At 42.0% G+C, this 13,369-nt stretch overlaps 1 protein-coding gene across 2 annotated transcripts in view; it reads right to left on the bottom strand.

The window, feature by feature from the left end:
• Positions 1-13,369, bottom strand: part of LOC121292736 — a 74,207-nt gene that overhangs the window by 17,563 nt on the left and 43,275 nt on the right. The window contains exons 5-6 of one of the 2 annotated variants that reach the window (XM_041215084.1): positions 1,280-1,440; positions 679-817 (exon numbers count right to left, since the gene is read on the bottom strand). In XM_041215084.1, coding sequence (XP_041071018.1) covers positions 679-817; positions 1,280-1,440 — 300 coding nt within the window. Of the gene's footprint in view, positions 1-678; positions 821-1,279; positions 1,441-13,369 lie in introns of both variants that reach the window. The other variant, XM_041215083.1, reaches the window with a different exon arrangement.

Consider the following 13,369-nt stretch of genomic DNA (forward strand, 5'->3'; position numbering starts at 1 on the left):
CTCCCTATCACGTACCAATGATATGTTTTTAATATGTATGTTCTTCCAGTGCAGCGAATTGAACTCTTTAATCATATTTCTGGGTGCGTATAAACAAATTAACGCCAGTAGAGATGTCAAAATAACAAAACTGAGAGTGCTGGATATTTCAAATAAAAATAAATGTTCTGGAAATGCATATATTGACAAATGTTTGAAAAAGAAAGATAGGTTAATGCTTTGGATGTAACTCTTTGCCAAACCTGCTGTAAATATTCCCACCATTCGGTTCTTATTTTAGTAGATGGAATTTGCTGTGTATACATATGCGCACGGCAGGAAGACAGAAAGGAACAAATTTTAGTAACAAAGCAAAGAACGGCAGTAATAAGTCTGCTTTTCTTCTAAAAATTTAAAATTTAGAAAATGCTCATCATACAATTTGAATTGTGAGCAACACTCTCAACGAATAATCCATTTTGTAAGTCAGGCTAATATATTAACTCATATGAAATAGTGCATTATTAAGTCTGAAACAGCATTGCACAAGAACAATTAGGAATGAAAGAAAGCCATTTAGCTCATCGAGGCTCATCCCTTTATTACAGTTCCCTGTAAACTACTACTCAATATTGTACACCCATCCATTTGCTTCCCTTTTTATACAATATGAAGTGGTCAAAATATAGTCAAACATACTGTGAAAAATTATCTCATCCAATTCTCGAAACCGAACTCTTCTTTCAGTTCTCATTCTGCGAGAAACATAAGCATCGTCATTTCTTGTCCTATTGGATCTCTTCCTCAGTATGGACGCTGGACATTTCAATGCAATCACCTGCTGGTTTAAAAATATTTATCAAGCTATTTCTGTATATGCCATCATATTTAAAGTCTATACTTCTCTATTTGTGGTTAATATCATTTAATTTAAAAAGATAGAGTTTTTAAGTAAATGGCTTTAGAATATTAACTCTAATTCAAATATTGTTTCACCGAATGCCCAGTTTTTCTCTCAAAATCCATGTAAACCTCTAGCGTGCCATTAAATTTTCATCAAAAAGATAACCTGCAAGGAAAACTTGGGTCAATATTGACCCTTAACTGAACTCTTGAATAGCTGAAAATACCTGATCAAGAAGCTAAACATTATTTGGTCTGATCTGATTTTTATTTAATGATGGAAATAAATATCAATGACAACTAACTGAATCTGTAGCACTAGTTCATTTTCCTTAATGGCAAGATCAAGAACAGGTACAAATGACCCATGGAAAAACACACTGACATGTTAAGATACCTCTTGTGTGTGACACGTTCTTGAAGGTAATGCTTTTGCTTTAAGTCTTCTGGTATCTGGAGTGTTTTCAAATCTCTGTGGCAAAACCTTATTTGAAAGATCTAGCAGTAGATCTGCAGTAAAATCTTGAGAGTTGGCTGAATGATGTGGTCTTATTGAACCTAAAGAAAGGTGGTAGATATAATGCATATGATTATCAATGATGTTTCAAATCAAATACACTTCATCAGCAAAAAAAAAATGATGGCTGAAAAATTTGGCTCCATGGTGCCAGTAATTTCAGCACTACAGATGCTGCTTTCATACCAAAATGGCGTCCATGGCACTTCTGTTCACTTCCAAGAGCTGGCATCGAATGCCATCTTGGTGAAGGCATTAGTGTGTGCATCATAATAATGCACTGAATGTATGCACAATGGGTAGACTATGATGTCAGTCAGCTACTAAAGCCGATTTGATGCCACTGCTAACGTTTTGGAATTCAATGCTCCAGTTAACATCCTCTCAAAAATGCACAGCTGAACATGCATTCAGCAGCAGGAAGGATTCCCCCCTCCACTAGTTCTTCTTAAAGAGATCATGAACAACTTGCAGGTTATTGTTGCTGATTGCTTTCTACTAGTTCTGTTTGAGTTTTATGGAAGTGCTGAGTGTTTGGAGCTGTTACAGCTAGCTGAAATTTGCAGGGAGTGGTGCTGCAAATATAGAAAGCATTGCTTGTGACTGCAAGAGCCCTGGGTGCACCATTTGCTCCTAGTCATGGATGCTATAGTGGGATTCCACCTTGGGCTGCAGCATGAGACAGAGATGGCATTGAGGTAGCAAATAAGCAGGCAAGTTGCTCATACAGGGAGGAGGAGAAAGTGGGGTGGGAGAAGGGCTACCAGCAGGAGGCCTTATCCACCTGGGGCCTTCGGGGAATATTTATCTTACTTCACCTAAGCTAGGAACAGTGTGTGTGACATCTGCGACTCACAAAGGAGGTGCTCATGGAACTCTGCCATCACTTGCAACTAGATGTGCAGCCTCGGAGAGGGTAAGATCAACGCTGCCAGTGGCTGTGAAGGTGACCGTGGCACTGAGTTCCTTCACTTCAGGGTCGAGATCCTTCCAGATTGGAGAAGATGACATTTGTAACATCTACAAGCACGCGATCCTTTGCTGTATCAGAAGGGTTTTTTATTGCCAGGAGAGAGGATTTGTTGGATACGATCTAAACAAAGAGAAGCACAGGTGGCTTTAGGATAGCAGGCTTCTCCATGGCACAGGGTGCCATTGACTGCACATACATGATTTTGCAGGCATTTCATCTCAATGGTGAGATGTACCATAAATTCAAAGGGTACCGTTCACTTATTGTGAGGTTGGTGTGTGCCACACTCAGCACAACACGCTGGCGAATCATGCTACGTTGGCAGCAGTCATGATGCATTCGTTCTGCACCAGTCTGCTGTTCCATCAACCTTTCAGCCACCAAGTCAAACCAGAGGGTGGCTGCTGGCTGACAAGGACTACCTGCTCTACATTTGCTTCATGATTCCCCTCTGCAACTGTATGTTATCAGTATACGTAAAATGAGAGCTGCCATGAGAAAAATCATCATATGACTGGGGTGCAGAAGTAAGAATACCACTGCCTCAACTACAATGGAGGAGGCCTACAGTACTCATGCAACATGTTAGTGCCAGTCTTGTGGATGCCTTTGCCTGGCTAGCGCTCCTATGCCATGCTACCCCATGGCTGCAGCGTGGCTGGTGGAAAGCTGCTGACTTACAGATGGCTTTGCAGGCTGCCTTTGAGAAGCCTTGGGCCTAGATGCCCAGCTTCAGACTATGTGAGCAGCCTGATCTGGCTGGCTGACAGGCTGCAGCACAGGTGAGGTGGCAGTGACGGGAGCAGGAATGCTGTCATCCTGATGGGAACAGCAACATTGTAGGTGTGTTACTGAATAGTGAGCCAAATTACTGGATTAAGGCTCTGGAAGCATGAGCTCAAATTGCACTTTGGGAATTTAAGTCCAGTTAATTAAATAAATCTGGAATGAAAAGCTAGTATCAGTAATGGTGATCATGAAGCTAATGGATTGTTGTAATACAGACTCAAAACGTTAAGTCTGTTTCTCTCTCCACAGATGCGGCCAGACTGACTGAGTTTTTCTCATATTTTATATTTTTATTTAAGTTGTAAAAACTAGTTCACTATATCTTTTAGGAAATAAAATCTGTTGTCTTTACCCGGCCTGGTCTACATGTGACTCCAGACCCACAACAATGTCACTGACTCTTAACTGCCCTCTGAAACAGTCTACATGCTGCTCAGTTACATAAATTGATTGGAGATGTTGGGATTGTTCTCATTGAAGAGAAGTTTGAGGGGAGATTTGATAGAGGTACAGTATGTCCTTGCTTTGAGCTGCTCTTTTTAAGTCATTTCGATTTAACATTGTGTTTTCAATGGGGCTGGTGTTCGCGTTTAGTGTTGTGGGTTTGCATCAACATTGTTCTTCACCCAATGTGTCGCCGAACCCAATTTAGTGCCATTTTATAGCAGCCTCTCCCACTTGCCGAGCCTCCCCCTGGCTCCCTCACCCAATTGCCAACTCTCTCTGGTCCTCCCGCTTGCTGATCCTCCCACTGGCCGCCTCAAGCTCTCGCCCACTCTCCTGCCCGCTGACTCTCCCGCTCACCCATCCTGCCACTGGTCGACTCTCCCCAAGACTCCCACTTGCCCATCCTCCACCTTGTGGTTTAGCTCCGTGACCCTGCAACTCAGCTGCTCTCCTTCCATAGGTTGCTTCCTGCCTCTCATTGCTCATCTCCTGATTCCTTGCTCACATTGAGGGCTCAAGAGAAGGAAGCAGCGAGCAAGAGAGACAGTAACTAGAAGGATTAGTGACTGGGAGGATCAGCCAGTGGGAGGATCAAGAGTGGGTGGGTTGTGGAGCAGGAATGGTGTGAGCTGGAGGGTCAGAGAGCTGAAGAAATGGCTAAGAGTAGAGTCAGCGAGTGGGAGGTAAGAGTTAGCATATTTCTTTTATATTTTAAAATTTATTGTATTTTACAAGTTATTTTGTTTCCAAGTTTAGGATCAAATCTTCTGGTTTCCAGATGGTTGGAGACCGGACGTATGACTCTGCGGAAGTCCTTACCTATGTGGGAATTGCCTGGGAAGTTTAAACTTCCAATGGGAATTCCCCCGCTCTCCAGGGCCCTGCGCAAATGTCTCAGACTCTGCGCTAGAGTCAGAGGCTATGGACAGATCCGCAGTAGTTACCCAGGAAATGTTAGACAGGTTAAAACCTGGTCTAATATAAAGCAAAATACCCTGGATGATGGAAATCTGAAATAAAAACCGAAGATGCTGGAAATACTCAGCAGGTCTGGTAGCACCTGTGGAGAGATAAACAGAGTTAACGTTTCGAGTCCATATGGCTCTTCTTCAGAGCTTCTCCCTGGTGCCACCTGCTCCAACAGAGTCCCCCAGGAATCGCTATGCTGCACATTCCTTTGACAGCTGGGATCAGAAGATCCTGGAAGAAATGCGCAGCAGCGTCGGGTTGGGAGGAATCTTCGTGCCCAGCAATGCTGCTGCTTGGAAGATTCAGCCTGTAGTAATTTAAAAATGTACAGAAAATAAATTTATAGGGTGTACTGTTTTAATGTTTTTTTCTGATGGTAAAGGTGCTACAGAGCCTAACTAAAGCTTTTATATTGGTTAGAATGGGAAAATCTGATTCACGTAACATTTTTTCATTTAAAATTTCTCTTTTCAGAAATGCAATTTCGTTAAATGAGGAATTATAGTATTTAAAATCAAGAAGGATTTGGGACAGAGGAGATGATGGGGAGGAACTGTTTCGATTGGTGGAAGGATCGAGAACCAGAGGGCTCAGATTTAAGATAATTGGCAAAAGAAGTAATGGCGAAATGAGGAAAAGCTTTCTCACACAGCGAGTGGTTAAGGGTTTGAAATGTACTGCCTGAGTGTGGTGGAGGCAGGGTCAATTGAAGCATTCAAGAGGGAATTAGATTATTATCTGCAAAGGAAGAATGTGCAGGGCTACAGGGAGAAGGTGGCAGAATGGGACTAGGTAAATTGTTCCTTCAGAGAGCTAGTACAGACATGATGGGTCGAATGTCTCCTTCTGGGCTGTAACCATTCTATGATTATATGAGTTGTATCATAGCATTGGAAAAATATCAAATAAGAATGAAACCTGACAGGCCAACTGGCATCGACCTAGGCATTGGACATGACAAAGGCACATTCAGCCCAGTTGTTCCTGAGAACTCCTCTTTAATAACATTTGGACACAGGTGACAAAATTGAGAGACCTTTCCCACACACTAGTCAAGCAAAATCCTGATATAGTCATACTCTCGGAATCATACTTTTCAGCCAATGTCTCAGACTTCGTCACCATCCCTGGGTATGCCCCGTCCCACTGGCACAGCAAACCCACTGGTGGCATAGTGCTCTATAGTTGGGAGGTTGTTGCCCTAAGACTCCTCAGCATTAAGTCCAGGCCCCATGAAGCCTCTTGGCATCCGGCCAAGCGTGGGCAAAGAAACCTCCTGCTGATTACCACACATAATCTTCCCTTAGCTGATGAATTAGTACTCCTTCATGTTGAACATCACTTAGGGGGAATAGAGGTTAGCAAGGGCAAAGAATGAACTCTGGGTAAGATATCTCAAAGTCCATCGACAAGAATGGCTTGGTAGCACCACCAATGACCTAGCTGGCCAAGTCTGAAGGATATATCTACCAGACCGGGCCTGCAGAAGATGATGAGAGGACCAACTTGAGGCAAAAACCTACTTGACTGCACCCTCAGCAAACTATTTGCTGCAGATGTACCTATCTATGACAGTTTTCGTGGAAATGATAATTACAGTCCTTGTTGAGGCACTCATCTTCACACTGAGGATACCCTTCATTGTGTTGCATGGTACCACCAGCATGCTAAATGGACTGAACAGATCTGGCAGCTCAAAATTGTCCATCCACAAGGTACTATAAGCCATCAGCAGCAGCAGAATTGTATTCCACAACAATTTGTCATCATATGCCTCATTCACTTCTACCATTAACCAGGGGGCCAACCCTGGTTCAATAAGAACTATAGGAGAGAATGCCAGGAACAGCACCAGAGATACCTAAAAATAAGGTGTCATGCTGGTGAAGTACAACACAAGAAAACATAAATGCTAAACAATGGAAGCAGCATGTGATAGACAGATAATTGATCAAACAACCAATGGATCAGATCAAAACTCTGCAGTCCTGTCACATCCAATTGTGAATAGTGGAGGACACTTAAACAACTAATGGGAGGGGGAAGATCCATGAACATCTCCATCCTAGATGATGGAAAGTCAAGTATGCAAAAGACAAAATGAAGTGTTTGCAAACAGCTTCAACCCAAAATTCCGAGTGGATGATTCATCAGAGGCTCCTCCTGAGGCCTTCAGCATTACAGATGCCAATTTTCAGCCAATTTGGTAAATTGCATGTGAAATTAAGAAAGCTGAGCTCACTGAATATAGCAAAGGCTATGAGCGCTGACAACATCCCAGCTGTAGTGCTGAAAACTTATTCTCCAGGACTAACAACCCCACTAACCAAGCTGTCTCAATACAGCTACAACACTGGCATCTTACCCAACAAAGTGGAAAATTACCCAGGTACGTCGTGTTTGCAAAAAGCATTCCATATCTGGAATTCAACTCTTTTGTTTATGTTTGGACCAAGGAAAATGGCTGTAGTTGTTGGAAGCCAATCATCTCAATCCCAGGAAATTGCTGCAACAGATCCTCAGGATAGTGTCCAAGGCTCAACCATCATCTATTGCTTCATTAATGATCTTGTATCCAACATAAGGTCAGAAGTTCACTCTTGGTTGTGCATTGTTAAGTACCATTCATGATTCCTCAGGTACTGAGGCAGTCCAAATCCACATGCAGCAAGACCTGAACAACATTCAGACTTTGGCTGATAAGTACCAGACAATTTTCATGCTAGATAAGTGCCAGATAATGTCCATCTCCAACAAGAGAGAATCTAAGCACCTCCTCTTGACACTCAATGGCATTACCATTACTGAAACCCCCACCATCAACATCCTGGTGGTCACCAATGACTAGAATTGTAACTGGACCAGTCAAATAAATACTGTGGTTACAATGACAAGTACCTTTTGATTCCCCAAAGTCTGTCCACCATCTGCAAGGCCCAAATCCAGAGTGTGATGGAACCCTGTCCATTTCCTTGGATGAGTGCATCTCCAACAACACTCAAAAAAACTAGATACCACCCAGGATTAAACAGCTCACCTGATAGGCCATCCCCATCCACCGCCTTAAACATTCACTCCCTCTACCACTGACACTCAGTGGCTGTAGTGTGTATGATCAGGCAAATGGGAACACCGCCACTTTCAGTTTCTCCTCCAAGTTGTGCACCATCCAGGCTTTGAAATATATCGCTGTTCTTTCATTGTCACTGGGTCAAAATCTTGGAACTCCCTACCTGACAGCATTGTAGGTGTATTTACACCACATGAGCTGTGGTGATCCATCGCCACCTTCTTCTCTAAGGAAATTGGGGATGGGTAATATACTGGCCTTGTCAGCGACATCCATATCCCACAAGTGAATAAATCTTGAGAGATAACAGCAAGTTTGTGCTTCATGGAGTCATTGGGACCCCTCCAGGACAGGCACCTCAGCTCTCCTGGTGATCTGCTGCAGCATAATTCACTGGACAGTTGTGAGATCCTGATAGCCCCTTTGAGCACTGGCATCCACCACCATGATGGCAGCATTCTGAACCCGCATGGTAACAAGCTAAGATTTCATAAGCAGAGTCTGAGTTCCACTGCAGCACTTAGGTGGTTTCTGGTTGTGCTGCAAAGAAAGTTCAGCTATCGGCCATCAGGTGCTGTATCATCTTTAGGTCTGCAGGCACTCTTATGGAGTTGGCCATGCTGGAAAGGATGGGCTCCAAATTTTGAGCGAAGTACTTTGTCCAGTTGTAGCCAAACTCTTTCACATTCCTTGCAGCAAGCTTTATGGCAGGCCAACCAATGCACCAAACATTTTTATGTACACGTGCATCAGCCTTTTTTTATGCACCATCTCATTTAAGTCCTCATCTGAGTCCTCTGCAGCAGAACAAAAGTGCAACCTCGACCTCCAGGCTGCAGCTCCCTTGTGCCCAGAGACTCATCAGGCTGAACTTAATTTCATGGCATAAATCTTGCAGCCAATTGGCATAGATCTTACAGCCAAGTAACATGATGGAGGCATGGGGCCCATTCAATCATGAGGAGGAGCAGGTACAAGGTGCCAACCTTGGCACAGCCTAACGAAAGGCTGGAACCATACCCAGCTCCTGCCATCTTCAGAGGGCTTCCAGACCTTTGTGCAGTGCTCCCTTAATCTTCAGGCTTGCCTGAGTTACTGCTAAAACCCCCTTGGCTCAACCACAAGATCTCTCACCCGCTTGGCTCAACTGGAAGACCCTTATTTCCCTTGGCTCAACTGGAAGACTCCTTATCCCCTTGGCTCAACTGGAAGACCCTTCATACCCTTGGCTCAACTGGAAAACTCCTCCTCCCTTTGGATCAATTGGAAGACTCCTCATCCCCTTGGCTCAGCTGGAAGAGTCATCACCCCCTTGGCTCAACTGGAAGACTCATCACCCCCTTGGCTCAACTGGAAGACTCCTCATACCCTTGGCTCAATTGGAAGACTCGCCACCCCCTTGGCTCTACTGGAAAGTTCCATGGGCGGGATGAGGTTTCATGCGGGTTTTAAAATATTTAATAAAGGTTTCAGTAAAGGTTATGAACATGTCCCAACTCATATGACAATGTTTGTCTGCGCCCACTCCTGCATTCACCCTCCCCCAACCCAGAATGGGGGGGAAATCTTTCTCTATGATAGATTTTTATTATTAGAGGTAAAGTTCGAAGACATATGATAATTTGCATTCAAAGGAGAAATCTGTATAAAGGAGATGAGGTTGTGTGTAGGGAAGAAGGCATTCTAAGATCAAACAACTGTGAAAAGCCTTCAGCATCAAAGCTTCAAGCTGCTGTCTAAAGAAACTGAAGTTAAGAAAACTCGCTTTGAATTCGACTGTGCAGGGTATCGTGTTACTTTGCCTGGGTCCTTTATAATATGTGTTTTACTGTTGCCTTAAAGGAGGTGTAACTGGGAGTTAGATTAATCAGGGGAGCTAGAAGTTAGCGTGGTAGTAATTTGTAACCCTACCTATGTGCTTAAAATCATTTTTTAAAATTTAATTAAGGTTTAATTTAGTTTTGCAAAACCTCTAAGCCTCAGTGGCCTCCTTTTTACTGAATTCAAAGCCCGCATCTCGAAATAAGTACAAACTGCAAACAGTTGTGGCAGCTGTTCAATTTTCCCTCTGGGATTTGGGCAGCTTGGCATTTACCATGCACCTGCCATAATGAAATTGGGGGCTCTTAGTGGGATATATTTCAAATTCTTTGATTGGTTTGGAGTTGGTGAATCATAAGGTTACAAGATGGAGAATCACTTTGAGTTCAGGAGTTGGTGTGATGCTTTTTTTTGAAGTGGTGAGACTGCAATATGCGTTTGGCAGTTGCTAAGATTTGTCTGGGAGTTGAAGCTATAACAATGACTGGTTTACAAAAGGTAAATAAAGTTAAGTTAATGGAATTGGCAGATAAGTTACAATTAGGATTAACAGCAGGGATAAGGAAATCAGACATAATTGAAGGTATAGCACAGCATTTGACATTAGAAGGAATACCTGACACACCGAGTTCTCCAAGGGGTGGTTCATTGGAATGGGCTCAAATTCAGTTGCAAATGAAAAAAATTGGAACTAGATTCAGCAGAAAAAGAAAAAGAAAGAGCATTTCAAAAGGAGCAAGCAAAAAGGCAGGATAGAAAATTAAAACGGGAAAGGGAAAAAGAGAGAGACAATTCTGGCAGTTAAAAAAGAGATGCCAGTCGGTGATGAAGGGCTTATTTCCAGATCAGAACTCATTCGAGAGATGTTTAGATTTGTGCAAGCTCTTCCAAAGTTTGAGGAAAGAGAAGTTAAAGCCTTCTTTATTTTATTTGAGAAGATAGCTAAATAGATGAAACGGCCACAGGAAAACTGGACATTTTTGTTACAATCCAGTTTAATTGGTAGAGCACATAAGATTTATGCGTCACTGTCAGAAGAAATGTTGGTGAACTATGATGTAATAAAAAAGGCTATTTTGAGTGCATATGAGTTGTTTCCTGAGGCATACAGGCAGAAATATGAGAAAACAGCCTGGTCAAACTTATATTGAATTTGAGAGAGTAAAACAAAGTAATTTTGACCGGTTGATATGGGCATTAAAAATAGAGATGACATATGCAGCTCTTAGAGAAGTAGTTCTTTTGGAAGAATTTAAAGATTCAATTCCTTCGGTAGTGAGAACTCATGTGGAGGAACAGAGTGTTGAAATGGTAAGACAAGCAGCAGAGATAGCTGATGATTATGAGTTGGTTCATAGAGCTAAACCTTTTTTGTCAGCCTTTTAAATCAGAAAATGATAGAAAGTGGGAAGCTGAAAGGAAGGTGGGTAGTCAGGAAGAGGAGTAGGTGGAAATTCACAGGAAGTTTTTTCCCAAAATAAAAAGGAAGGTGCTGAGGATAGGGGTGACACTTGAAAATTGAGGTGTTTTCATTGTGATAAAGTTGGACACACAAAATCAGTGTATTGGAAATTATAGGGAAAAAACTATTCTCCTGAGTTATATGTCAAACTTCAGAGAAAGATTGGATAGAGCATGTGAGTTGCCTAGAGAACATTTAAAGACATGATGAAAGTAAAGGCAGACAGAAAAGCTACAACTTGTAGTTTTGTTGCTGGGGAGGAAGTGCTATTTCTGTTACCAGTACTGGGTGACTCATTAAAGGCAAGGTTTAGTGGGCCTTACAGGATTAAAAAGAAATTGCGTGAGGTAAATTATTTAATAAATACTCCAGATAGAAGAAAGAAGCAGAGGGTGTGTCATATAAATATGCTTAAAAAGTACTCTGATAGGGAAGTGGACCAAAAGGAGATGTTAGTGGTGGTAGACAATGAGAAAGGTAGATATGCAGGATCCTGAAACTGATTTTCCTCTAATCAAATTGGATAATAAGGGGGTACTTGAAAATTTAAATGTGATATTGAGTTATCTTCCAGGCAAGTGTCAAAGTGATTTGGAGCAGCTATTGCGGCCACACAAAGTTATTTGTGGGAATAAGCTGGAGAGAACAAATTTAGCTAAACATGACGTATATGATTAATCTTCGATAAGGCAACATCCTTATGGATTAAATCCATCAAAATTACCACAAGTACAGAAAGAAATCGAATTCATGCTTCAAAATGACTCATTGAGTCTAGTTTTCCCTGGAGTAACTGGAATTCGCCTATCGTGGATGGAACACAAAGACAGTGTGTGGATTATTGAAAGGTGATTGCAGTGACAAAAGCAGATTCATATTCTATACCACAGTTGGAAGATGGCATTGAGAAAGTGGGACAATCAAAATTTATCACAAAGATTGACTTGCTAAGAGGATATTGGCAAGTACCGTTATCAGAGAGAGCAAAGGAGGTATCGGCTTTAGTGGTGCCAGCTGGACTATAACAGTTTAAAGCAATGTCATTTGGTATTTAAAATGCACCTGCAACATTTCACTGACTGACAAACGGAGTAAGTACAAGTCTGAGAAATTGTGCTGTTCACTTTGACGACTTGATAGTTTTCAGTCAAATGTGGGAGAGCATCTGGAAGAATTATTTACTCAATTACAAGAAATTAATCTGGTGATGAACTTGGCTAAAAGTGAATTTGCAAAAGCACAAGTTATGTATCTAGGCCATATCATTGGACATGGTAAGGTGACTCCGAGAGATGTGGAAGTCAAGGCTATCGTGGATTTTCCTCATGTCGACGACAAAACGAGAAGTTTTGAAATTTCTGGGCATGAGTGGGTTTTATCGGAAATTAGTACCAAATTTTAGCCAGTGTGGTTGCTCCACTGACTGAACTATTAAAACAGAACAAGACGTTTCAATGGACACAGGAATGTCAGATGGTATTTGACAGATTGAAAACTGTATTGATTATGACACCAGTTCTGGCAGTGCCCAATTATGCCAAGCAATTTAAGTTGGCCATTGACGCAAGCCATATAGACATTGGGGCTGTACTGTTACAATAAGATGACATTGGAATTGAAAAACCAATAGGGTATTTTTCATGGAAGTTGAATGTACAACAGAGAAGATATTCAACGATCGAAGAGGAAACTTTGGGTTTGCTGAAAGCAGTCTTTTGAGATTTATGTGGCAAACAATTTGTCAGAAATAATTGTTTATACAGACCACAATCCTTTAAAGTTTCTGAACAAATTTTGAGACAGAAGTGCAAGCCTATTCAGATGGAGGTTATTGCTGCAACCATTTAATCTACAAATTACACATGTGGCTGGGTGAGAAAATCTGATTGCAGATGCATTGTCAAGGGTTTGAAGCTTGAAGGGAAAATTGGACATTTAAGACATGGCCTGGAATTATTTCTGTTGATACCAAGGATTTGTATATATATTATGTTAATGCTTGCATTTGGTAATGTATTGGTGTAATAATTTTAGGAGATAATGTAGGATGGGTTCAGAAAATGAAGCCATCTTTCTAAATTATGACTTTTTTTTAAAAAAGGAGGAGGGTGTCAGGAAGTTATAATAATTTTCATAATGTTATTAGAATTTATTGTAGAGTAATAGTGGGGTCTGTGACGATGTGTGTGTGTGTGTGTGTGTGTGTGGACTGTAGAGCAGCGCTCCACCAGATCCTCCCAGGCAACAGAATCCCATCTTTAGGATGTCAGTGGCCTGCTTGATCTTGGCCCAGGTCAACCCATGCATTTAGTGCGAGGTTTCCTCATCGCTGTCAGCAGCCATGCCCTTGGTGAGTACCCTTTTCTTCCAATATCCATCCCTCAAGGCATGCAAGGGGCTGGGACAGCTGTGGCACCTGAAAGTGTCATAATATATAAG

Source organism: Carcharodon carcharias, chromosome 20 (assembly GCF_017639515.1).
Source record: "Carcharodon carcharias isolate sCarCar2 chromosome 20, sCarCar2.pri, whole genome shotgun sequence".
Taxonomy (NCBI): Eukaryota; Metazoa; Chordata; class Chondrichthyes; order Lamniformes; family Lamnidae; genus Carcharodon; species Carcharodon carcharias.